Source organism: Protobothrops mucrosquamatus, unplaced genomic scaffold (genome assembly GCF_001527695.2).
Source record: "Protobothrops mucrosquamatus isolate PMUCROS unplaced genomic scaffold, P.Mucros_1.0 scaffold342, whole genome shotgun sequence".
In the NCBI taxonomy this organism is placed as follows: Eukaryota; Metazoa; Chordata; class Lepidosauria; order Squamata; family Viperidae; genus Protobothrops; species Protobothrops mucrosquamatus.
In genome coordinates this window covers 803,771-826,673 of record NW_015386679.1, presented here as the reverse complement: position 1 = coordinate 826,673, position 22,903 = coordinate 803,771, and the positions used below count along the sequence as shown (strand labels likewise).

Here is a 22,903-nt window from a genome sequence, read left to right as displayed (position 1 = left end):
CTCACAGCAATGCTTCCCAGAAGAGGGCATTAAGGTTGGAGGATACCATTTGCCCAGTCCTGAGCGTGATGCTTAGCACAGGCGAGATCTGAATCCAGTCCCTGAAGGCTGCTTTTCACGTTACATTTATTTAAGCACAACCTCTTCCATTTTTCTTCCTTCAACGGGGCATCTAAAAAAAATGCAAGTGGACATTATATGATTCATCTGCGTTGCTCAGCAAGACCAGTTTTGATGAGTTCTAGGCAGAAAACAAAATGTTTGGTTTCCCCGGAGCAGAGATTAGATTTAATGAACTCCCAGAGACAGCTTGGAAAGAGAGTCACGCCGCCAATAACTTTATTGTCTTTGAGGCTAAGGAGAAACAAGGGCCAGCCAGTTTGAAAAGAGACAGGGCACGCATGCAGAATGTCACAAGGAAGTCAGCAATCTCACCCACGTAATAAGCCCAAGAGGGGAATCTTTAAAAAAAAATCAACACAAAAATAAAGGCTTCAAAGTCTGCTCGCTAAGGGCCAAGCAAAAATGAGAAAAGGCAGAAGAATTTCAGATTCTTCAGTGCTGAAGCTTTAGTTTGGATCCAGGAGAATTAAATAAATTGAGTCTTCTGCATTTTGCTCTGAGGAGAATCCAGGCCCGCAAAGGTCATCGGGGTTTACCTATTTGTGGGCTACGAGAAGCTTGGTCCACAATGTCCTTGTATTTTGCGCATGCATTTTTTTTTCCTTCAAAAATTCAAAAGTCCTTCCTCCACTTGGTTACTGGAATTGTGAAAGGGGATTTAAGAAGTAAAGTGGTCCCACTATTTTGGGCCAAAAGGAAGCCAGGTGGTGAAAATTATGCTCCCGAGTTGGTGAGGACCTGTGTGACTTGAACCTGGCTTCATATCAAATCATCTACTAACCCCAGATGTCAAAACTATCCTAATCCTGATTTTTTTTTTGTCTGTCTGCTTCTCTGGAATGCCTCTTAAAACTTGAATGGAATTTTATCTGCGTACCTTTTCAATACTTTAACCACTCAACTGATTTTTAACTAAGGCAGGGGTAGGCAACCTTGGCTCTTTTGACTCGTGGACTTCAACTCCCAGAATTCCTGAGCCAGCTATGCTGGCTCAGGAATTCTGGGAGTTGAAGTCCACGAGTCATAAAAGAGCCAAGGTTGCCTGCCCCTGAAGTAAGAGAAGGAAGGATGCTCCATCCATCAGCAGAATAAGAGATTTTTCTTCTCCTTCTAAGAAGGAACAAATGAAGCCCCCACCCCGAACCATGTTCTAGTTGAGTCAAGAACTTTTTAGCTAAACTCCCGAAGCATGGCAAATTAGACATCTCATCTGCATCGAAACACTCGTAAACCCCAGCCAACATTTGCAACAGACTCGCTGGAGGAAGCGTGGCTCTTTGGGATGACGTAGATACCAGGCAGGGTATCTTTCACAAGACCAGGCGGTCTTCTCCGCCTTCCTGGATGACTTGGCCCACCGAGGCCGGGTTCTGTTGCTTGAGAAAACATTCTTTTTTGCACTCCATCAGAAGCTGGAGATCTCGCCACATTTTGACTTGTTTCAGGTTGGGGCCGTGACTTTCCCGGACAGCTTTCTGCTTCTCTCGTAGTTTCTGATATTAAAAAAAAAAAAAAGAGAGAGAGAGAGAGAGAGAGATGCTGTTTCAGGAGGAATCCTGATCCGTTGGTTTATTTACTTACTGTCCCCGTGTGCCTCCATTGAGCCAACTATTTTGGTTCAAAATGAAATGAAATACTACTACAAATGCATATAAAACTCAGTGCTATATTTTAGTACTTTCTCTAGAGGTGGATGGATGGATGGGCAGGCGTATAGATAGATAGATAGATAGATAGATAGATAGATAGATAGATAGATAGATAGATAGATAGATAGATTAGATAGATTAGATAGATAGATTAGATAGATTAGATAGATTAGATAGATAGATAGATAGATAGATAGATAGATAGATAGATAGATAGATGATAGATAGATAGATAGATAGATAGATAGATAGATTCAATGATATAATTCAGTGTATAGTTGGAAGGCAGAAGAAGAAGAGAAAGAGAAAGCAATCCCTCAACTAACCAACTCCAGAGCCAAAATAGAGTTTTAAAGTATATAAGGGCTTCCAAATACCTTCATTCCGTTTTCTTTTTGGCTTTCGTTTCTTGTTTATCATTTTTAAAATGTTTATACGATTGCATTAAACAACATCAGAAAACGTTTAGATAATGCCTCAGCTCAAGACTGCGCAGCGGATTAAAATCCCATTTTGGAAATTTGAGACTGTCTTAAAGTTACAAGACGGGTCTCCTTGGGAAGAGCAACAAGACCGGTTTATAAGAACATCAAAGACAGTTCTTTTGAAAAATTAGTTCTTTCTGCATACTGCTCCAAAGCCAATTGCCAACAGAGGGATAGAAAATGGATTGTAGGTCCCTTTTGGTAAAAATAGGACAGCGCGCCACTAAATACTGGGTTTATCTGAAGCCAACTGCTGTGTGGGCCACTGATCTGGCAAAGCAATGTCTTCTTCTTTCTGAGGTTTCTGCAGAAGAGGCCTTTTGTAAGCGATAGTCCAGTAGCTCAGGCATTATCTGTAGGAAGCTGATTTCAGGACTGTATAGTTTATTTTAAGAAGGCAATTTCTCAGAGTCTAAAAATGAATGGTTTTTAGGAGCTGTGCCCACTAGGCACTGTATAAAATAGGGATGTCCAACCATGGGCACCATAAGACTTGTGGACTTCAATTCCCCCTGTGGCTGGCTGGGGAATTCTGGGAGTTGAAGTCCACACATCCTAAAGTGGCCAAAGTTGAACACCCCTGGTCTAAACAGAGGAAACAAAACAGAATTGTTCGTCCACTCCTACCTTTCCAAGGTTGTCCTGTTCTGTGATCATCTTGGAATACTGATCCCTACGGAAAATAAGCAATTTAAGGACAAGAGTCGTATCGCAATTTTAGGCTGTTGCCAGCACTTTGGCTGTGTTGTTTGGCAAGAGTTCCTTCAGGCAGGTTATAGACAGGACAGCTTACGGGCTAACAACAATACGGTCTTTGGAATTACGGAGAGCCCGCCCGTTTTGGAATATAGCGCGATAATCGAAATCGGCTGCCTCTAATATATTTTTTTTCTAGACTAAACTCCAGATCTGGACCCTTTTTCTTTCCCTTCTACTACCAAGACATGCAGACCTTCACTCTATTCTCACGTTCCAGGCCATCCCCACTCGTGTCCCACGGCACGAGATTTGCGTCAGGATCATATTTTCCACTCAGAGGTCGGGGTCTTCTCTTTGCTTCTGTTGGCAACAGGAGGGTCCTCACCTTCAAGACCATGACCTTCTGATCTCTCCAAGGATTCACAGATCTGTTTGTTTTTCTGCTTTTCGGAAAAAGACCCGGTTCCTGAAACCAGATTATTTTCTTTTCCTGGGCTATTTAAATGATGCTTGGAAGGAATGCCACTTAATTTTAAAAGTGAAGGGCTATTTTTAGAGAGTCAAATTAACTTTTTGCATTCCTGACGGCTGACTCCATGGAACAGAGATGGGGAAGGGATCAGGAGAACGAGGGAACTTCTGGTTCCCAACTGCAGGGCCGATGTTTATGGGTTGTCGGAATGCAGCTTCCATTCCAGGGCTTACCGAAGGATTTTGAGAAAGTCATTTGCTGGGCTGCACAGGTTGTTGGCTTGTCCAAGCCCTCTGACGAAGAGAAGTCGGATGGTTTGGGAATTTTTGGGCTCACACGCTCAGCCCTAATAGGATAGCCTTCGTTAATGGGGTGGTAAATTTCACAGAAATGCAGGAATGCTACAGCTGGACACGGCAAGTATGTGAAACACGGAGGCTTTCCCCTTGCGATGGGCGAGTGCTTCTCCGACTTTCCATTCTCTGGGTGGAACCGGGCCAGGTGAGGAGGCTGAGGAGCAACATGGTCAGTTTGGACTTCCATCAACAAGTTCTGCCTCTTCCTCCTGACTCTTACTTGCTCCAAGAACTTAGAAGGTTATCCTTAGGTACCCCAACAAAGTTTTTTTTTTTTTTTAAACCAAAATCTACAAAGCAATCCCTCTAAAGCAGTGTTTGTCCACCTGAGCCACTTGAAGGTGTGTGGATTTCCACTCCCAGAATTCTGTGCTATGCCAGCTGGGGGATTCTGGGAGTTGAAGTCCACACATCTTCAAGTGGCCCAGGTTGAGAAACGTTGTTCTAAAGTGCCTAAGACTGCTAAGCAGATGTGTCTCAAGAATGCCACACGCCAAGCCAAATCCTAAACAAAACAAAACACACAACCACTAAGCTGACACACACACACAGGAGCTCCTCGGAATTCATTCGCTGTCCTCTTGCCCAGCCGGTTCCTCCTCCTCCTCCATCTCAGCTTCTTCTCCTTCCTTCAGACAGATAATAAATCCACTGCAAATATTTGGAGATGTAATCTGCTCCTTGTCCCTGGCTGCCCTTCTATTTAAGCACCATAAACGGAGAGCTCTAGGAAGTAGCCAAGTGACGCAAGCGGTATTTTGCGGCCGATATTTCTCTGGGAGGCCACGGGCGTCCCCACGCCATGCGTGCGTGACAAAGCGTGTCCTGCGATGACATGACACCAACCCACTGCTTTTACGGTGTGCCACACACTCAGCCAGACGTTCGCACTGGATGTGGCATTTTGATTCACCTATCTTGTCCTTCCCAGGGAGCTGGGAGAGGCAGTTATTTGATGACGTCAAAAATATCATTACAGGGCACAAACTGTTCTGAGTCAAGCTGTTTTTTGCAACTGACCGATCGGGATTTGGGGAATGCCAATGATGTCATTATTATGGATTTAACAGCGATGCCAGCTACCTGACAGCCTTCTTTCTTTCCTGTTGATCTGAAGAAACATACATTTTCACCTCGTCTTTGACGCGCTGCAGCTGGGTTTCGAGAATCTAAAAAGAAACATCTGGATTTAGGCCTCAACCTGCCCTCCTTCCTGCCCGGACAAAATCCGAGTTTCTTTCACCGGCGTACCATTTTCATGCAGTTGACCTGGTGATAGTTGCTCTCTTCCCGTAAACACTCCTCCCGAAGGCTTTTCACCTCCTGATAGGAGAAAAGGGACACTTTGAAGAAGGGAGAGGGTCAGCCGTCTGGAGCACAAGCTGCAGGCCAGATCGTGGTGGAGGTGAAAGGCAAGGTTCCTGGAAGCCTCCCCCACCCCAGATGCCCTTGGACCAACGCTTCCATCATCCTTGACTGATTTGGAGACCAACAATAACGGAAGGATGTGAGCTTCTCACTCCTAAAATATTCTACTTCTCTTTTTGTCCAAAGAGGACAAAACCAAACTTCAAACTGTGGCTGGGAGATTTAATTGGTCTACGCATGGATCAGATGTCACTATTTTATCTTACAGTCACAACTCTGAGCAGAGGCTCCATTTTGGAATGTAGGGTTCCATCAATTAAATCTCTTTGGCTCAACTCCAAACCTGAACATCCCTTAGTACAAATCCAACCCCTGTTATGTTTTTTGGGGGGAGAGGGGGGGCAAGATGGAGAGGAATTCTCCCTCTCTCTCCTGCTTGCCTACCTGCTCCAGGGATGAGCGCTTGCTCTCCAAACCAGCGGCACAGCTGTCGTACTGGGATTTCTTCTCTTCACATTCCTGGGTTAACTCCTGGAGAGGAGAAAAGGTGTGTGGATACAACAGGTGGGCCCTGGCAGGTGGCCTGTTGCTCGGTCTTGCAGTCTGACCTCAGCAATTGCTGCACAGAGGCACCTACCTAATTCCAAGAGGCCCGTGAGCCTTGCTGTGTGGGAGAAGCCTAAAGGCTCCTAGCTTCCTTGGTGCCTGCTAGAGCAGACTGCCACCCAACGCGCTTAAGGCCGTGATGGGGGAATTCCCTAAGGTGCTCGTAGTGCAACAGGGAGGTTTTTGACTGAGCTGCATTTGAAGCAAAATTGGGAAGGCTAGACCTCAGTTCGTATTTCTGAGCCCCCCCCCTTTCCTGAAAGCAACCCAGTGCACTATGGGAAGAAAGGGGGGAAGTTCCAGCCTCGTCCCGAGCATTGGCTGCAACTCACCTGGCACCTCTGTCGCAGCTGCCTGAGGTCTTTGATGATTGGGGCCAAGCTCGACTTTTTATCGGCTACCATAGTGTTCAGTTTTTTCACCTGATGGAAAGGAGTGAACCTGCTCAAGGGAAGCTGAAGTAGACTAGGAAGGACTTACCACATTTAGAAGGAAGCCAGTTTGCAACATTCTGGGTGTAGCAATAGCCCTTAGACTTACCGGTATATACCGCTTCACCATGCTTTACAGCCCTCTCTGAGCGGTTTACAGAGTCAGCCTATTGCCCCAAATAATCTGGGTCCTCATTTTACCGACCTCAGAAGGAGGGAAGGCTGAGTCAACCTCGAGCCGGTCAGGATCGAACTCCTGGCAGTCGGCTGAGTGAGCCTGCAGTACTGTGTTCTAACCGCTGCGCCACCAGGGCTCTTGTAAGGGTGGGGAGAGGGTGGGGAGGGTTAGGCCAGCTCCTTCTCCCCCGCCCCTTGTAAAGCCTCTGGACTGTACCATATCGGACATGTTGTCCAGAGTCCGGCCCTTCATTTCATCCATTTCGCTCTTGACGGCCGACACCCTCTCCAGCTCCTCCTGGGTGTAGCTGTACCCGGAGATTCCTTTCTTGTCTTCGATGGCTTGCTGGAGGAACAAGGAGGGAGACAGGACTGTCAGGAGGGATCAGGCTCCAGAGGTTCTCCAGAAGCTCCAGGATCTAACTCTTATTTATTTATTTGAGAACAATTAATGGCTTCCCAACTCAGCATCAGGGACGCTTGGTAGATTACAGAGATAAAAATCCAATATAACAAGCAATCAAAAGCAGGACTACCCCCCCCCGGCGACAACAATCAGACAATCAAATGAGCCATTTGAGGGGGGGGGTCCATCCCACGCTGGGGTCCCCAAGCAAAACCACTCTCAGGCCTGGCCTGCCGAAGGAGAGTGTCCAAGTGGGGCCAATCTTATCTCCCTGGGGATACAGGGTGGATTCTGAGAGCTGAAGCCCACAGGTCTCAAATGCTGCCGAGGTTGGGCAACCTGCTTTAAAAGATAAAAAGCTTTAAACACTGGACCAACTACAATCCTTGGCTGATTTGCAAAGAAGAGAATAATCACAGAAGTGGCCAATGGGACGTGAAATGCCATGGTAACCTGGCTGTCTGCAGTTAAGTTTCAGCCTGTGACAGCACGACTGGATTCACGCCAGCTAGACCATGGTTTGTTTAATTCCCAATTATTCACTAAGCCACAACTGGCTGGATTTCCACCACGCACGAACCAAACAAGCCACGTTGCATAAACCTAGCTAATGACTTCGCCGTTCTTCCTCATCTCCCCGGGATCCTCTCTGGAATTTGAGATGGGCTCAGGATCTCCCGCTGATCATTGCCATCAACCCCCCCCCCCACCCAGGCATCCCGGCTTTAAGGACGGGAGGGACAATCACCAACTGCTGCTGAATGTCTTGGTGCCGCTCTTTCAGCAGCTCTTCCGTCCTCTGCAGGATGCCGTACTCAGCCGAGATCTCCGCTATTTCCAGGCGCTTCTTCTTGTAAAGGGTGTTCTTGCTTCGGAGCTTGTTGACGTACCGCTTAAACTGAAATGAGAAGGGTTGCAATCCTCGGCCACTCGAAGACGTTGGGTCCAGCTCCCGCCCTTACGACAGAAGTAACCCCTCCCTTCTCTTTCAAAAGGGAGAGAAATCAAGGAATTAAGTTCTCCTGGGTAGAAATAGAAAGCTCACCCTTAAAGATGGGTGTTTAGATACATTCGTGGGTTTTATATACCTCCCCAAAACTAAAGGGTTTGCATTTCTTGGTTCGGCTTTTCAATGTTTTCTTAAATCAATGAAAACTTTTTTAAAAAAACAACAACCCCAGGTCTGGGGTGCAGAGAGCCCTCCCCAGCGTAAAACATAGCGTCCCTTTTGAAGAACAAATTCTTACAGTCTGAGATGAACCTTGTGTGAGAATCCCACACGCCAATAACTGTAGGCGCTATAAAAAGTCTCCCGGGCAAAGAGCCCATCTTAAAATCATGCCAGTTCATCTGCCACCTTTTGCCAAGATCTCATCCACTTCCCTGGGCTCCTGCAACTATTTTTAAACCAAAAGCTGTATAAAACTTTGCAGGGAGAGAGCAAAGCCAGGTTTCGTATTTTAACCGTCTCGTATTTTAAAAAGGCGAGGTCCTGACTGCTTGGAGAACAACTGTTATTTACTGCCCACACCACTCAGAACATTGCTGGGGAAGGCCACGGGAATGGCACAACGTGACAAAGCAACGGGATGAGGGAAAATCATGCGTGTTTAGATGTAAGCGGGGAATGGCAGAATGTAAACTCCCCGTCGGGGGTTAGGGTGCATATTCACGGGCACCCAAGCAGGTTGGGTCCCCAAAAGGTTTTTTTATGCAACAATCTTTTGGAGGAAAAATGTCTGTGTTTGCTTGTGGAGATTTACAAGGATGGATGGCCTTCCAGAAAAGAAGCCTGCCTCCCCACAAATCCCTTTAAAAAGCAAAACCTCAGTCCCAGTTTTCGGAAACTGCTATGTCTGGTCACCTGAGGGAGCTTCCAGTTCATTACAGGTGGCTATGCAAACTGTTTCCCAATCTGCTTGGCAATTCAGCCTAACAGAAAAGCCGGGAGAAATACTGGGGAAAATACCACTGTGCTGTTGCATCGAGCAGAAAAACGGAAACACTTCAAGCTTTCAACCATGAGCCTAAACTGCTGTTTTTTTGCTTGGCTGGGATGCAAATTCACTCCTGCAGAATGCCCCCCCCGCCCCAATCCTTGCCTTCCTTTAACTCCCCAAATCCTGCTGAACAGACTGCATTCCTCTCCCCAACCAGGCTGAGAGGTTAGAGATTTTTTCAGCAGGAGTTCTGTAGAACAAGCACAGAAGAAATAAAACGGGGAGCAGGAAAATTAGAGAGTTCCCCTGGATTTGGGGGTGAAATAGGGAACATGGCCATGAAAAGGGACTCTTCTGTATGTTGACTGGGGCACGCCTGCCCAAGCTGCATAAAACCAGGTTTCCATCCGTCACTGTCATGGCGCTGTGTAAAGCATTCTTCCTTTCAGCCTCCTCACTTGGTGAAAGAGGTAAATGAAACCAGAGAATCAACACTTGCTTTAGTTTCCCCTCCCACCCACCCACCCCAACTCTGGAAGAGAAAGGGAGAAGTTAAAAAAAAGAAAAGAAAAAAGAAAAAAATTAAGCTCCCAAACCGCCATCTCAATGAGATGAAAAGAGACTCTCCTTCATTATCTCAGCGGGAAGCCCTAAAATAATGTTTGCAGAAGCCGCACACTAAAAACAGTGGAGCAGTTTTATTGCCCATCCAATTAATGTAATAAGGGCTCGGCAGGCAATTAAGAGAATTTAGCCTGAGCAAATTGCTGGCCGTGACAAGCTCTGGACCAATTGCTCACTCAAGAGCCCGCCTGGACGAGGCTTAGATATCCCTTCCCTTCTCGGTGACAGAAGATAAGCCCCCCTCAATGTCTACCAGAAAGAGGAAAGAGGAAGGCAACCGGAAAAGCACACCCATACCCATGTGCCTGACTCCATCCTACTCTGATGGAAGAAAAATGGGATGCGTTCTTTAGATGGGCCAGGCAGGCAATTCTTAAGAGTAATTGCCATTTCTGGTTCGTTCTGCTGTTTGCCTTATTTTAAAGGCTTCGGCTCTCAATTTAGCGGGAGGTCTTCTTGGAGACCCCAGTTCTGGATAAATGGAAACATCTGGGAAACATCTGGGTTTTCAGCTGGCAGGGCCAGGCGGGCTTTAAATAAAAATCTTCTGGCATCCAACTGCCGTGACAGAACACGCTCAGGTCGCTGACAATAAACCTGCTGATCTTTCTTCAGTTTTCAAAACCCTAATCTGTCCATTTTTCCCCCCTTCCTAACTTTGGCTAACAAGACACCGAAGGAAGGACAAAGGAGAGACACAAATGCCGAAGGTCCGCTCACACCGGCCACGTCTAAGGCTCTTTTGACTGAGCCTGCCGGCCCATTCTTTTATCGTTTGCCATGGTGGCCAATCACCAAGAGACGGTGAGTTCTAGTCCTGCCTTAGGTGCGAAAGCTGGCTGGGTGGTTCTGGGCTACCTCACAGGGTTGTTGTTGTAGGGGAAATAAGAGGAAGAAGTAGTATTATGTATGTCCGTCACCCTCTGTTGCTTATAAAAATGGGATAAAGACCTAATTACTACGTGGAAGAAAACAACCAACCTACCAGGAATCCCGGCTCCCGGGAACCGGTGTCCAACTGCGAAGAGTACAATGTACCGTGAAAGGGAGCTAAAATTATCCCTGGTTTACCTAAGATCACTTGTAAGTTGAACCATCTCCCCTTCTCTCTCGTGCAGGCATGCAATTCCCTAATTTTTACAGTTCGATAGCTGCAGGCTGGAAATCCAGCCTGGCCTGGATTTCCTATTAACAATGTCCTCCCTTCTGCAAGAGCCCACTTTAGCCCTTGCACATCTTCCCCAGTTTCCCCTAAAAAAACCCCCACTCTTAAATAAATCCACCCACTCTGTTCTGCTGCTTGCACAAAGGCTGTTCTTTGCTCCTCCCCAACGGGGAAAACCATAAGCCTGAGCTGACCTTTCTGGCGAGGAGGTGTTAAGACCTCAGCTGAGGATACAATTGCCGGCATGCAGAAGTCCAGGCAGAAAAGGCCTTGATTCATTGGGGCACCAAACTTAGCGAGAGGCAGGCCAGCAATTCAAGCCCCTGGGGCGGGAGATGCAGGCTGGAAGCCACTGAAGCCTCATCACAAGTCATTAAGGGCTCTAAACTTCATGTCTAAAGTATTAATGCAGGCTCCAGATTTGGCACCTCCTCTGCGAACCCATAAGGATGGCCTATCTCAAAGCAAGTGGGCCTTTAGGCTGGCACTTTCCAGCTTTCTCACAGCTGGGAAGGAATCCCAGGGAAGCCCCCAAACCAGCAAGGGGACATTCAGATCATGACTTAAGACCTGGGTTCAGCATCCTTGATTCCTTGAAAAGAAATTGCTGCTTTGTGGCTTGCAGCCTTTAAGATCCGTAAGAAGGTTAAAAAAAAAAACAAGGAGGGCGAAATCAAAATTGTGCGAAATCAAAATAAATTCCACCAAGGTCAAACTCAGCCATGAGGTTCTCTGCTCTCAAATACCTTTGTTAGGGTCAGGAGATTAAAAAAAAATCACCCATTGGGTAGAAAGAGAGAGCAGGAGGAGGATTTAAATATACAACCGTATAGGACCAAGCCTGAAATACAGGGGGTTATTCAGCATTAGTGACTCTCATAGGCAGCCCTGTTCTTTGATGGAACTCCAGTCCAAAAGGTGGCGAAGACACGTAGCTCAGATGGCTTCAGAAAAGGGGCCATGACTGAGAATCCATGGCTATCGTGTGAACCGAGCCTGCAAGTTGTTTACGCAGGTCTGCTGGTCTTCATCTTTTCTTCATTCCATCTAGTAATCCGGCCATAAACTCAACAGCTAATTCTCCATTTCCATGCTGCGATAAGCACCGTAATTTATTTTCACATTAAGCTACTCAACTAATCGTTCTCACTAGATGTGTTGACAACGTGGAATTTTGTGCGATGTACTTAAAACCTCACGGACACGCAACAGATAAGATCCTTTGCCTTTGTGGTAGGACATGTTGCTGCTGTGTAGTAACAAGGCTCACAAAGCACAGAGCCTTCCTGAGGTTTTGCTCCTACAAACGGTTGGCTTGAAACACATCTACTACGGTCCTTTAAAAGGGGAACTACAGACGCCAAGATCGTGGAATAAGCCCTGCACTCGTGATTCTCCCAGATAACAAGGGCAGCCATCTTGGGACCCCCCCCAACCCACTTTTTCTAAAAGGCCTGTTTCCCTCACTGAAGAGTCCTTACCTCGTCGCCTTTCAAGACTTCTGTCCCGTCCAGCTCCCGAGCCTGGCTTGACTTCTGGAACATTTGCCTCTCCAGGCTGGCAAGTTCTTCCTTGGCGGTCTGAAGTTCCTCCGCCTTGGCTGTTTTCTTCCGCGAAATGATAGAGGCCTGCGGGGGTTTAGTATTAGGGAATTTAGTATTCAGTATTCTGGGAGTTGAAGTCCAGCCATGCTGGGGGTGGGAATTCTGGGAATTGAAGTCTCTAGAAGCTCAAGGAGGCCAGTTTTTGCCTACTAATATGTAACATCGAACGCAAGAACAAATAATATTCAAGGCAGAACTACACATTACATCTAAAATACCACAGGGAAAACATGCAGCCACTTATGTGACAAATGTCTTCAAATGAAAGCCAAGCCTGGTGTTTTTAGTCATTCAAAAGGCAGATTTTTGTACAGGTAATTTTGAAGGCACCTTCCAACATCTGGCTGAAATCATTCAGTCTGGGTGTTGTCCAAGCCCTTTGCTTCTCCCAACTGGACCTATGGTGTCCCAAGATCACGTGATCCCCTTTTGAGAACTTCTGACAAGCAAAGTCCAGGGGGAAGCTGGATTTGCCGTGTTACTAATTGCGACGAATTTGGCTTCTCCCATTGCGGCAAGAAACGTCGTAAAATGGGGGCAAAACTCACCTAACAAATGTCTCACTTAGCAACAGAAATCTTGGGCTCAATTGTGGTCGTAAGTCGAGGACCACCTGTATTCAATTTCTCCTCATGCTTGTCCTGCAAAGAACTTGCTCTTACCTGTTGCCGGTACATCGAAAATTTACTGTCAATCGGTTCGTACTTCATCATCCTCTTCTCAATTAATTGATTGATTTGGGCATTGACCTCCTTTATCTGGAATGACAGAATAAGGTAATAAAGGCAAACCAAGTTTGCAGGCAGAAATCAGGCTCCAGAAATAGGCTAACTTCTCAATAGTGGATCCGTATGAGGTGGCGCTACAGTTTCTGGAATTTTGAGTGAACTCTTCTAAAATTACGCCGCCAGTTCTAAAATAGCAAATGGCAAGCGTCTGTTTTTCATTTTGGTGTCCTTTTCAGCGGTTAAAACCGCTTGTCAGCAAGCGAGCAAGTCCAGCCAAAATTCTAGAGCCGGAAGGGGGTTGTTAGGCTACAGAGTCCAACAACTTGCTCTGTTCAGGAATCCCAATTAAAATCCCGTAACAGGTGCAGTTCAGCCTCTGCTTACACAAATTCAGCGAACAGGCAGGCATTCGTGGCTTAAACTTGCCTATATTCTATCAAAAACCAGCTAATGATGAGTCTTATGAAGGTGAATGTATATCTGGAACAATGATTCGTTATTAACTATGCTCAAAGCGGTGATTGAGAAAATACAGGGTGAGGAGGCTGCACTGGGACTGCAGATCTAAACTACAGCTATTATATTACCTACTTAAACCACTGAGATTGGTTTCAAGGCCGTCTCCAGTTTTACAGCCAAATCCATACTTTTAAAGTCTCAGTTTCCCCATCCTGACTGCTGTGGTTTATCTTTCACCACCTTCTCTTTCATTCCTACTTGTTAGAATGACACTGTGTAAATCAAGGCATTTTATTGGGCCTAAAGCTGCACCTGTAAACCTATTTAAATCTATTTCTCCGTAAATCTCTTGATTTCCCTCCAGCTCACTGTCCTGCTTCTCAGCCGGTCAAACAATGAAAGAGACGCTCACCAATACCTGTTTCTCGGCTCCTCGCTCAGGGGGATATTTTACTAAAAATAAACAGCCTGACAGCACCTTAACTACCAAGGCTTCTTTGGGGCTTGTGCTAATAATAAGGAAATGGATATTGATTCGTGTATCTATTACCCAGAGGGAGAAAACTGACTTTGGAATCTTCTGGCATTTCATGAATGAGGACGCTGAGTCAAAGGAACGTTTTGTCGTTCCAGCTCCTGAACGTTGAAAAGGGTCTCCTGAGATAATCCCAAAGGGAGGCCAAGGTTATCCTGAGGTGACCCCCACCATCTATTTCAGGGCACGTGGACAATGCCTGGGCAGTTGTAATAGAGGGTGAATGTTAAGCCACCTCAGGCTAACCCGGTGCCTTCACAAGGGAGTGGATTACAGCGCCCATGCTTCCCAGCCAGCCTGATACCAGCTTGGATGGCTCCCAATATGTCCATTCTTATGCTTCCCTCTTACTGGGAGGCTCCCCAAGGCCATCTGGCCAGAGGGCTCCCCCCCTTAATATTTAGAACAGTCTTTGCCACCTTCTGACAAGCAAATGGGGGAAGCCAGAGTCACTTCACAATCGTGTTACTAACTTAACAACCGCAGCTGCGGGCAAGGAAGGTCGTAAAACAGGTCAAAATGCATTTGTCTCGCTCAGCAAACAGAAATTTTGGGCTCAGCTGTGGTGGTAAGTCAAGGACAAACCTGAACCTCCACATGTTGAGCAACAGCTCTTATTCAGGCTGGCTGGGGACGATGGGGTTTATGGTCCAAACTATTTGACCATCCTGTCAAATCACTTGGAAAAAGCCATTTGCTGCCATTTGCTACTGCGGACAATTATCCTCAGCCCTGGTCTACAGTGGCTTTCAAAAGGACAGGTTTGTTAGTTGGTTCGTGTGTGTGTGTGTGTGTGTGTGTGTTACTTTCCCTATTAAGGAGACTATCTGCAGCTCAGGATTGAAATGAGGGGTCCTTGGTGCCCTCTGCTTTTTTGCAGGCGTTTTATCTTCCTGCCCACCTACTTTGGATTCCAGCTCGTTGAGATCGGACTGGCCCATGGCTGGCTCAACCACCACTTTCTGCAAGAGCAGCAAGGACTGTTTCTTCGTTTCCAGCTCTCTAGGAAATTTCTCGGAGACCAAATAAGTGTTGAACTTTGTCTCTTCTTCTAGACTCTTCATTAAGCCTGAACAACAAAGCAGAACAAAAACCCTCACATCCACATGTGTCTAAACAAAGGGAGGAGGAGGAGGGCCATTTAGCGTCAGGCTGTAATAACTGTAATTTAGACCCAGCTATTTAGCGGCAGATTGCATTAATTTCTGTGGGAACCAATAAGGAGGGACCTCCCCCGGGTTTCAATTTGCAGAGATAAATATACGGCATGTTAGCATATAAAAAATAAGCTGGAGAAACCCCAAAGCACATAGATTTTTGTAGAAAGAGATGTCATTTTTTCCCCCCCATTTCCTGAACAGGGATAGAAAATGGAAGAAGAATTTTCTGCCTAGGCCAGTGTTTCTCAACCTTGGCAACTGGAAGAAGGCTGGGGAATTCTGGGAGTTGAAATCCACACATCTTTAAGACATCAACATTAGAGAAACATCAGTCAAGCTCTTCTCCACCTCTTAGAGCAGACACAGCGGGTCTTTCCAACTTTTGGATCTTGTGGCTTTAATAGGCAGCAGGAACACAAAGTAGAGTCACTGGTTACAAATGCATTTTCAGAGAGAAACAAAAAAATATGCCAGCTTCCTTGTCCATTGTGAATAATAATAATAATAATAATAATAATAATAATAATAATAATAATAATAATAATAATAATAATAATAATAATAATAATAATAATAATGTAATAAGTGACTGCAACCGGTCCTGAGTCACCCAGCAAATCCTGCCAGTCAGCGACTGTTCCCAAATGCACACATGGGGGGAGGAGGGGTCTACTTTAAAAACTGCCCACTTCAGACTGTGAGACTGGCCCCCTGGGGATGGAAAGCTGTGCTAATTTGACTGAGCGCCTTCAAAGAATCTCGACTTTCGCAAGGAGGCTAGAGGAGAGAAAAAAAATAAAGTGTGCTTTAGGGTTTTCTTTTATTCTTCATCGTCTCTTTTTTCCAATGTTTCTTTGTGGAGCGTCTAAGGCCAGACCCTGCCCAGGGCTTCCGGTCCCTTGAGGGCCATTTTGCCAGCGGCATCGTTTACGTGCGAAAAGCCGTGAGTTCGTATTCATCTGGAGTCACTTTTTTCTACCTCTTCTTAGAAGAAAAGAGAAAAAAAAGCGATCTGCCCACACAGGGGGGAAAAGAGGGAGGTTGTTTTTGTGAGGCTGTGCTAAGGAACGTGCGCGAAGGAGAGGGGAAGATGCAGCCATCTCCATCAAATTGCCTGTGGCTCAGTTCACGAGGAATAGCGCTTCTCTCCTGAGACGTAAGGCCCTTGAGGAGGCTGGCACTTTGTTTGCAAAACAAGACAGGCAGTCACCCGTGCATCATCCAGGGGGAAACCTGCCCCGTTGCTATATGGGAGAGCCAGCACATAATGGGGGCTAAGATGCTGGACCAGAACTAGGAAGTTCTTTGGGCCAGCATTTCTCAACCTTGGCTCCTTTAAGATTGTCTGGACTTCAGTTCCCAGAATTCCCCAGCCAGTCAGCAATTCTACCTGATTTTTTGGGCTGCCACAAACGTATTACAGGTTGTCCTTGACTTATGACCTCAATGGAGCCCAAAATTTCTGTGGCTAAGAGAGACATTTGTTAAGTGAGCTTTGCCCCACTTTACGATACGGTTGTTAACCGAATCCAGCTTTCCCATTGACTCGGCTTGTCAGAACGTCGCAAAAGGGAACCATGTGACCCCGGGACGCTGTAACTGTCATAAGTATGAGTCAGTTGCCAAGGGGCTGAAGCTTGATCACATGATCGTGGGGAGGCTTCAAAGGTCGTAACTGTGAAAAACAGTCATTTTTTTTCAGTGCCGTTGTAACTCTGAACAGTCACTAAATGAACTGTTGTAAGTCGAGGACGGCCTGTTCAAGTCATTAAAAAAAAAACAAGGGACGCTTCAAACGCTAGGGAAGATTAAATCACAAAGGTAGTTCAGCATAATTCTCTAGGTCCTCTTTGGAAGGACCCTTACGCTGAAACTCTCTTTTTACACAGAAGAGGCCCCCGGCTGTTTACGCCGATTTCAAAAGCAGAAGTCGGGATACTTGTTGGCGACATTTGGAAAGCTCCTGTCAACCGTCTGTAAAAATAAGTGGGAGCTGTTGTTGATTTTTTCGGCTTTGACATTCTTGAATCTAATTCTTCTAATCCTCGTGTCGATGACAACAGAGACAAGGACCAAAGATTTAAGTCGTTCTGTTGACACTATAAACACCGGTGGTTTTCATTTCTGCCAGGAAAAAGAAAAAAAAAATTCTACGGCAGAATGAGGCCTATTGCAAGATTTGGGGCTTCTGATTGCATTCGTCACAATGATTCTCCAGCAAAGCAGTTTATATAGTCTGGGCTTACCGAAAAACAAAATAAAATAAACAGGGTGAAGACTGCAAAGTCCTTCTGCTGGTGTAAAGTAGCTCCTTAGCAAGCTCAGAGGCTAATTGGGATCTCAACCAGGCTTCCCGACCTTCTGCCTATCCACAGCGATAACTTAAAGCACTCCAACTGAAAATCCGGCTGTCTTTAAAGTACTTAATCTGAGACAGCCATCATTCAAGTGTTATTCAGCTCTGTCAGCAGCTGATGTCATCAGTTCTTAGCAGGAAAGACCTGAGTGTATCTTAGTCCAGCTTACGCAGGGGGAAACCATGCAGGCCTGCTACAGCCCAAGAGGAAAGGCAATCTTACAGAGCTTCAGTTTTAAAAATAGGGTAAGGGGCTGTCTTTGAGCAGATCAATCTGGTTTTCTTAAAAAAAAGGCCCTACTAACCCTTCACCGCGATAGCATTCTCCCAGACAAACAGAAATTAGGAAGCTGTGAAATTGGACCAAGCCAAACCCTGAAAATGAAAACACGTAAATTCGGAGAGGCGGGGAAAAAAAATTATAGCTTTTGCTTTTTAGTGCAGTGTTGTTTAAGTGAGTGTTTTTGGCAGAAGACCCAGAAGGCAGAGTGTGTGTGTGTGTGTGTGTGTGTTTATGGGGGGGGGGGAATACGGAAGACTCCCACTTACTTTCTGGCTTTGAATCCACGGCTGCATGACGCATATCCTTGAGCTGACGTCGGACTCGGTGTAGCCGCTGCTCTGCGTGAAAAAGCTGGGGGGAGGGGAAAATAAGCAGGGGGTTAATTCAGCCACCCGATTCTTTGGAAATATTAGCTTCGTGCCAAACAAAATGGGAACCTCTATGAAAGAGTGGCTAAATAGATGGAGAACACAGACAGAGCGCTCTCTGTTCCCTCCCAGGAATCAGGGGACATTGAGATGGCAGATTTGGCAAGACAAACTGTCCACCTGTTGTGCCAACTCTGCACAACTTTTCTTTCTTTTTTTAAAATGGACCCGGTTAACATTGTGCTGGTGAAACACAGGGGAGAAAATCTCAGGGGATTCGTCTGTCAACTCAGAGGAAGACGGCAGAGGCTAGCAAACAAGGCCCCTGCGCCCCAAGGTCTGGAATGGGGAAGCAGACAGGGAATTCACGCGAATCCCGATTTCTCCACGACTTGGGAGCTTTAGAATCAATAAAGAAAAAAAAAGGAATACAGGTTGTCCTCAACATACGACCACAACTGAGCTCCCAAATTTCTGCTGCTAAGTGAAACATTCATTAAGTGAATTTTGCCCCGTTTTATGACCCTCCTTGCCACAGCTGTTTAATGAATCACCGCCGTTGTTAATAGCACACTTGTTATGTGAATCTGGTCTCCCCGTTTGACTTTGCTTGTCGGAAGGTCACAAAAGGGCTCACGAGATCCCGGGACACTGCGACCGTCGTAAATGCGAGTCAATTGCCAAGCGTCTGAATTTTGATCATGGGACCACGGGGATGCCACAACGGGTCGCAAGTGTGAAAAGGGCCCTTGTAATTTCGAACGGTCGCTGTTGTAAGTCAAGGAGTACCTGCACCGAACCAATAAGAACGCTGGCATCTCTGAGGAAACCCAGGAGGCCGAGGAGAAGAGTTGGGCCAGTACCTGGTTCTTCTGCTCTTGCTTCTGCTGGGTGAGGTTTTCCTCCCGCTCTTTCTCCACCCGGAGCTGCCGGGCCATCTCAAGCATCCGTTGGTGGTTTTGCACCGTCTCCACCTTGGGAGAAAGGGGGCAAGCCGAGCCAGTGAGCGGAGAAAGCCATCCGAGGGATCGTGTGTCTCACAGGTTCGCGCCATGCTTCCTTCCTGTCCTCAGGGCTCTGAGGAGCTGTCGTCTCCTCAGGCTGGAGATCTTTAGACCTTCTGGAGGCCTGCCTGGAGAAGATTGCCTTTCCCCCTGGGAGACACTGGATGCCTTCTCCAGACTCACAGCTTGTAAACCTTAATGCCTGTTTGCATTCCCGGGTGAAACTTGCAAGCCAGGGGTAGGGTGTCTCCCTCCGCCCACTTACCCGCTTCCTCAGCCGCTCCACTCGCTTCATCAGCTGGTCCTTCTCCTCTTCCATTGCGGTGATATCCTGGTAGTAACACATACACAAATCAGTGGCATATTGCCGCAAACCAGAAATCCCTACAAAGAGAATATCAGTGAATTCAGCTTAGGATTCCGATTGTGTTATTTTAAGTGCACTAATTAGGTCTTCCTTAATAGCAGGAATGTCCAACCTTGGCAACTTTAAGACCTGTGGACTTCAGTTCCCAGAATTCCCCAGCCAGCTAGCCAGCTATGAACGAGTAATTCTGGGAGTTGCAGTTTTGTTTTTTTAAAAAACTTGAGAAATGTGGATGCTTGTGGGGAGAGGCGAGGGGGGCAAGTGACATCATACCTGTCATGACATAATGATGTATCGCAAAATAATGTCATGATATAGTGGGTGCAAATTATAACATTTCCTGATTGAGATCATGGCAAAGCCGATGGCCCTGGGGCTTCTACGCTCAAACAGCTGTTCAGAAATCTCAACATTTCGTTACCCTTCTTATTTCTGTTGTTGAGAAGCCAGATGTCTTGAGCTGTTCACACTCTTTATGCAAGCTTTTGAAAGCGTCCATCAGTTCTTCATACTGTCAAAAAGAAAAAGGTGATCTCTAATGCCGAAATTATGACACATTTAAACAAACCCAAAGAGGTCTGTCCATGCTCTGCCTTTGGTTTGCCTGTCTTACAAGCCAGGTGCCTAGCTTTCTTGCATACGGTCAAGGCTACCTGTCTGTTCGTATCAGCCACCGTGTCGTCCTGGAGGAACTCAGTTGGCACATCGACCCTGATCAGAAAGCGGGCCAAGTAGGCCCTTTTCTTGAGCTCAGAGGTCCTCTGAAGGAGCCAATGCAGGACCGGGTGAATGACAGGCTTGCTTCCTGTAACTAACCCTTGGCGGAAGGCGCTCCTGCAATAACAGGAATAAAATTGTGCAAAGATTAAGAATAATGGCAGCCAAGAGTTAGCAGTATCTTGCATGGCTATCAAAAGGTTGAGGGTCGGTTGAATCAGTTTTTCAACCTCAAGGACACCAGTTCCTTGTGTGATTCTTCATCAATCAAACCGTCTCCCAATTTTGGTCAGCTTTTTTCTAAATTTTCCAACAGGCTGCTAATTTCTACGCTTTCAGTTTTCATCCCCAGCTGCCCTCACAGACTGTGCCTTGATGAAGGCCCAACCCCCTGTATCTATTCAGACAAATGAATTAAACTCTCCCTTTCTCGGCAACTGTGTCTGAGAGGCTGCCTGTAAAAGCTGGCCACAACACATGCCCGATTTAATTTAGCCCTGGAACCCTGCTAAATGCCATTCTCTTCAGATAAACCTGGCAAATTCCACTATACAATCATGGCTGCAGTTCAGAGAAATGAACTAATAAGCAGCTACCGATTTGCCATTAATCAACTGAAGCTGCACTGTCCATTTTATATTGTAAGCTCTTGGGGAGAAAAAAAAAAAGACTCTGGTGCTTTGCGTTAAAACAGTAGCACCCTCTAGCGTTAAGTAGAATGAATAAAGGGAGCTGAAATAAATACAGTATATGCAGCAGCAGTCCAATCCAGCCTGAACAAAATTAATCTCAAAATCAATAATGGTCGTTTGGAAGCGGAGTCCAACTGATTTTATTGAGACTTATTCCCACATATATTCATAAACTATTGCTGACGTGGAAAGATAAATACAAAACAAACTTTCTAAGATGGTCATGATTGTCCCCATCCTTACATTCAACGCCTCAACACAGTTAGTCCTCAAAATTCAGATGATCTAATAAACAACAATAACAGTAAAGTATTATGTGACACGTAAATTAGCAAACTGGTGGCTCTGTAAGAGATAGTATTGCATTCAACAGCTGATTTTATAACAATCCCAAATGTGTTTTGTGAAAAGGGTTGTGTTTTTCCTTTGTTTTTTAAAATGTTTTTAGTAGTTTGTAAACTATTCAGAGTCACTGAGAGTTGGGCAGTATATACATTTAATACATTATTTTTATTATTACTATTACTACTACTTACAAGTCACAGGTACCTCCTGGAGGTTTGTATTTAAGAATGCCAAGCAGGGTCAACATCCGTTTCGCTGTGTGTTCTGGCAACTCTTCTCTAATGTCAACGATGTGCTGAAAGGTTTAATCATAGTTGAGGTACAACTGACATAATGAAATTCATTACTGTATGCAGCTTAAACGGATCAAATATAATAAATATTAACAGCCTGGGGTTGTTCTATGTAATTTCCCGTAAGTGAAAACATTAGGAATGCAGTCAGATGTGCTTTTCCCTTTCATGGGCACAGTCTTGGCACATCTAAGTCTATTAAGGTGAAGAAAAGGGTCCCATTTCAAGCCACTAAGCCAGCCAGATCTGCTTTTGGTATATCAGCCTTGCCCAGTCTGACACCCTGCAGATAAGTTCGTCAAAACATCCACAGCTCCCTATCAGCCCAGCCTTTGCCAGATCTGGGGCCAGCTTGGATAAGACTACTTTAAAGGATCAAGCCATCAGACTGAATCATCACCCCAAAGCTGAAAAAAGATCCCCAGGGTCATCTAGTCCAACCCTCCGTAGGATGCGGCGGGGGGGGGGAAACAGAGCAGACACTTCCAGCTAATAAGACATCAACAAGTTTTCCAAACAGAGATTTTTGACCTGGTAAAGTCCGACGTACCTTGGGGTCAATCTCGCCCAGAACATCGCTGAGCAATTGTAAGAGCTGCATTGACTCCAGGGAATCAAAAGTGATTAAGTTGAAATTCTTTTTGAACGGCTCTTTGTTGAGCTTCTCCACGATGAATTTCAGTTGGTCACTCATGATGGTGTCCAGAAAAGGATCTGCACGAGAGAAAAAAGAGAACGAGATTGAAAGGTTGAGGAAGAAGTTGCCGGTGCTATGGGGCATTTCTGGCAGCCAGAAAAATGTGTGGGTTTCTGGGGTTTAGACCCAGAAAAGGAACTCCCCTCAGTTTCTTACAGTGTTTCCCAATCTGGGCAATTTCAAGAGGGGGTGAACTACAACTCCCAGAATTCCCCAGCCAGACAAGCTGGCTAGGGAATTCTGGGAGTTGTAGTTCACCCTTCTTGAAGTGGGGAACTGACCTATTTGGGTGAATCCCACCTCCCTCTCAGAAAAATAAAGACCAGTTTTCCTTCCCCCCCCCCCAAATCTGGGCCCAGGACCCCTCGGTCCTCCCTGGGCTCCCCACTGCATCCTCCTGGGGGGCCCAGCGCAGCCCTCCCCATTCAGGCTGGGAGGAAACGAAGCCCCTCAGTTCCCCCCCCCAAATGTTAAGCAGGCCCAAGGACCCCCTCGCGCCCCTTCCCCACCTCGGAAGCGCCCAGGCCTGTGGCGACGGTTGCTAGGCGACGGAGGCCCAGTTCCGGTCACGTGACTGGCATGGCGGCGGAGCTGGAGGGAGGGGGCGGAGAGGAGGAGGCGGCGCGGCTTTGTCAGGCGAAGGAAGCCACGCCCCTTCCAGGCGACGACGCGGAGAGGGGCGGGGCGAGGCGCGCTCGCGGGAAGGAGGGAAAAGCTCCGACCGCGCCTGCGCGACGCGAGAAAGCTAAAGAAGAAAGGAGGAAAAAAAACAAAAGTCTTTCTTAAAAAAATGA

The 22,903-nt window shown here is 46.4% G+C and overlaps 1 protein-coding gene across 1 annotated transcript; it reads right to left on the bottom strand.

The window, feature by feature from the left end:
• Positions 1-1,230: 1,230 nt before the first annotated feature.
• IFT81 (intraflagellar transport 81) lies at positions 1,231-22,647 on the bottom strand. The gene is made up of 19 exons (XM_015815460.1): positions 22,619-22,647; positions 21,963-22,126; positions 21,311-21,414; positions 20,019-20,199; positions 19,787-19,876; positions 19,264-19,329; positions 18,858-18,968; positions 17,893-17,977; positions 14,733-14,896; positions 12,768-12,863; positions 11,983-12,129; positions 7,521-7,670; positions 6,584-6,712; positions 6,091-6,180; positions 5,597-5,683; positions 5,036-5,107; positions 4,868-4,953; positions 2,885-2,930; positions 1,231-1,616 (listed from the first exon to the last, which is right to left on the bottom strand). Exons 2-19 carry the CDS (start codon positions 22,104-22,106, stop codon positions 1,434-1,436), a joined length of 2,031 nt encoding a protein of 676 aa, XP_015670946.1. The 5' UTR covers positions 22,107-22,126; positions 22,619-22,647; the 3' UTR covers positions 1,231-1,433.
• Positions 22,648-22,903: the final 256 nt, after the last annotated feature.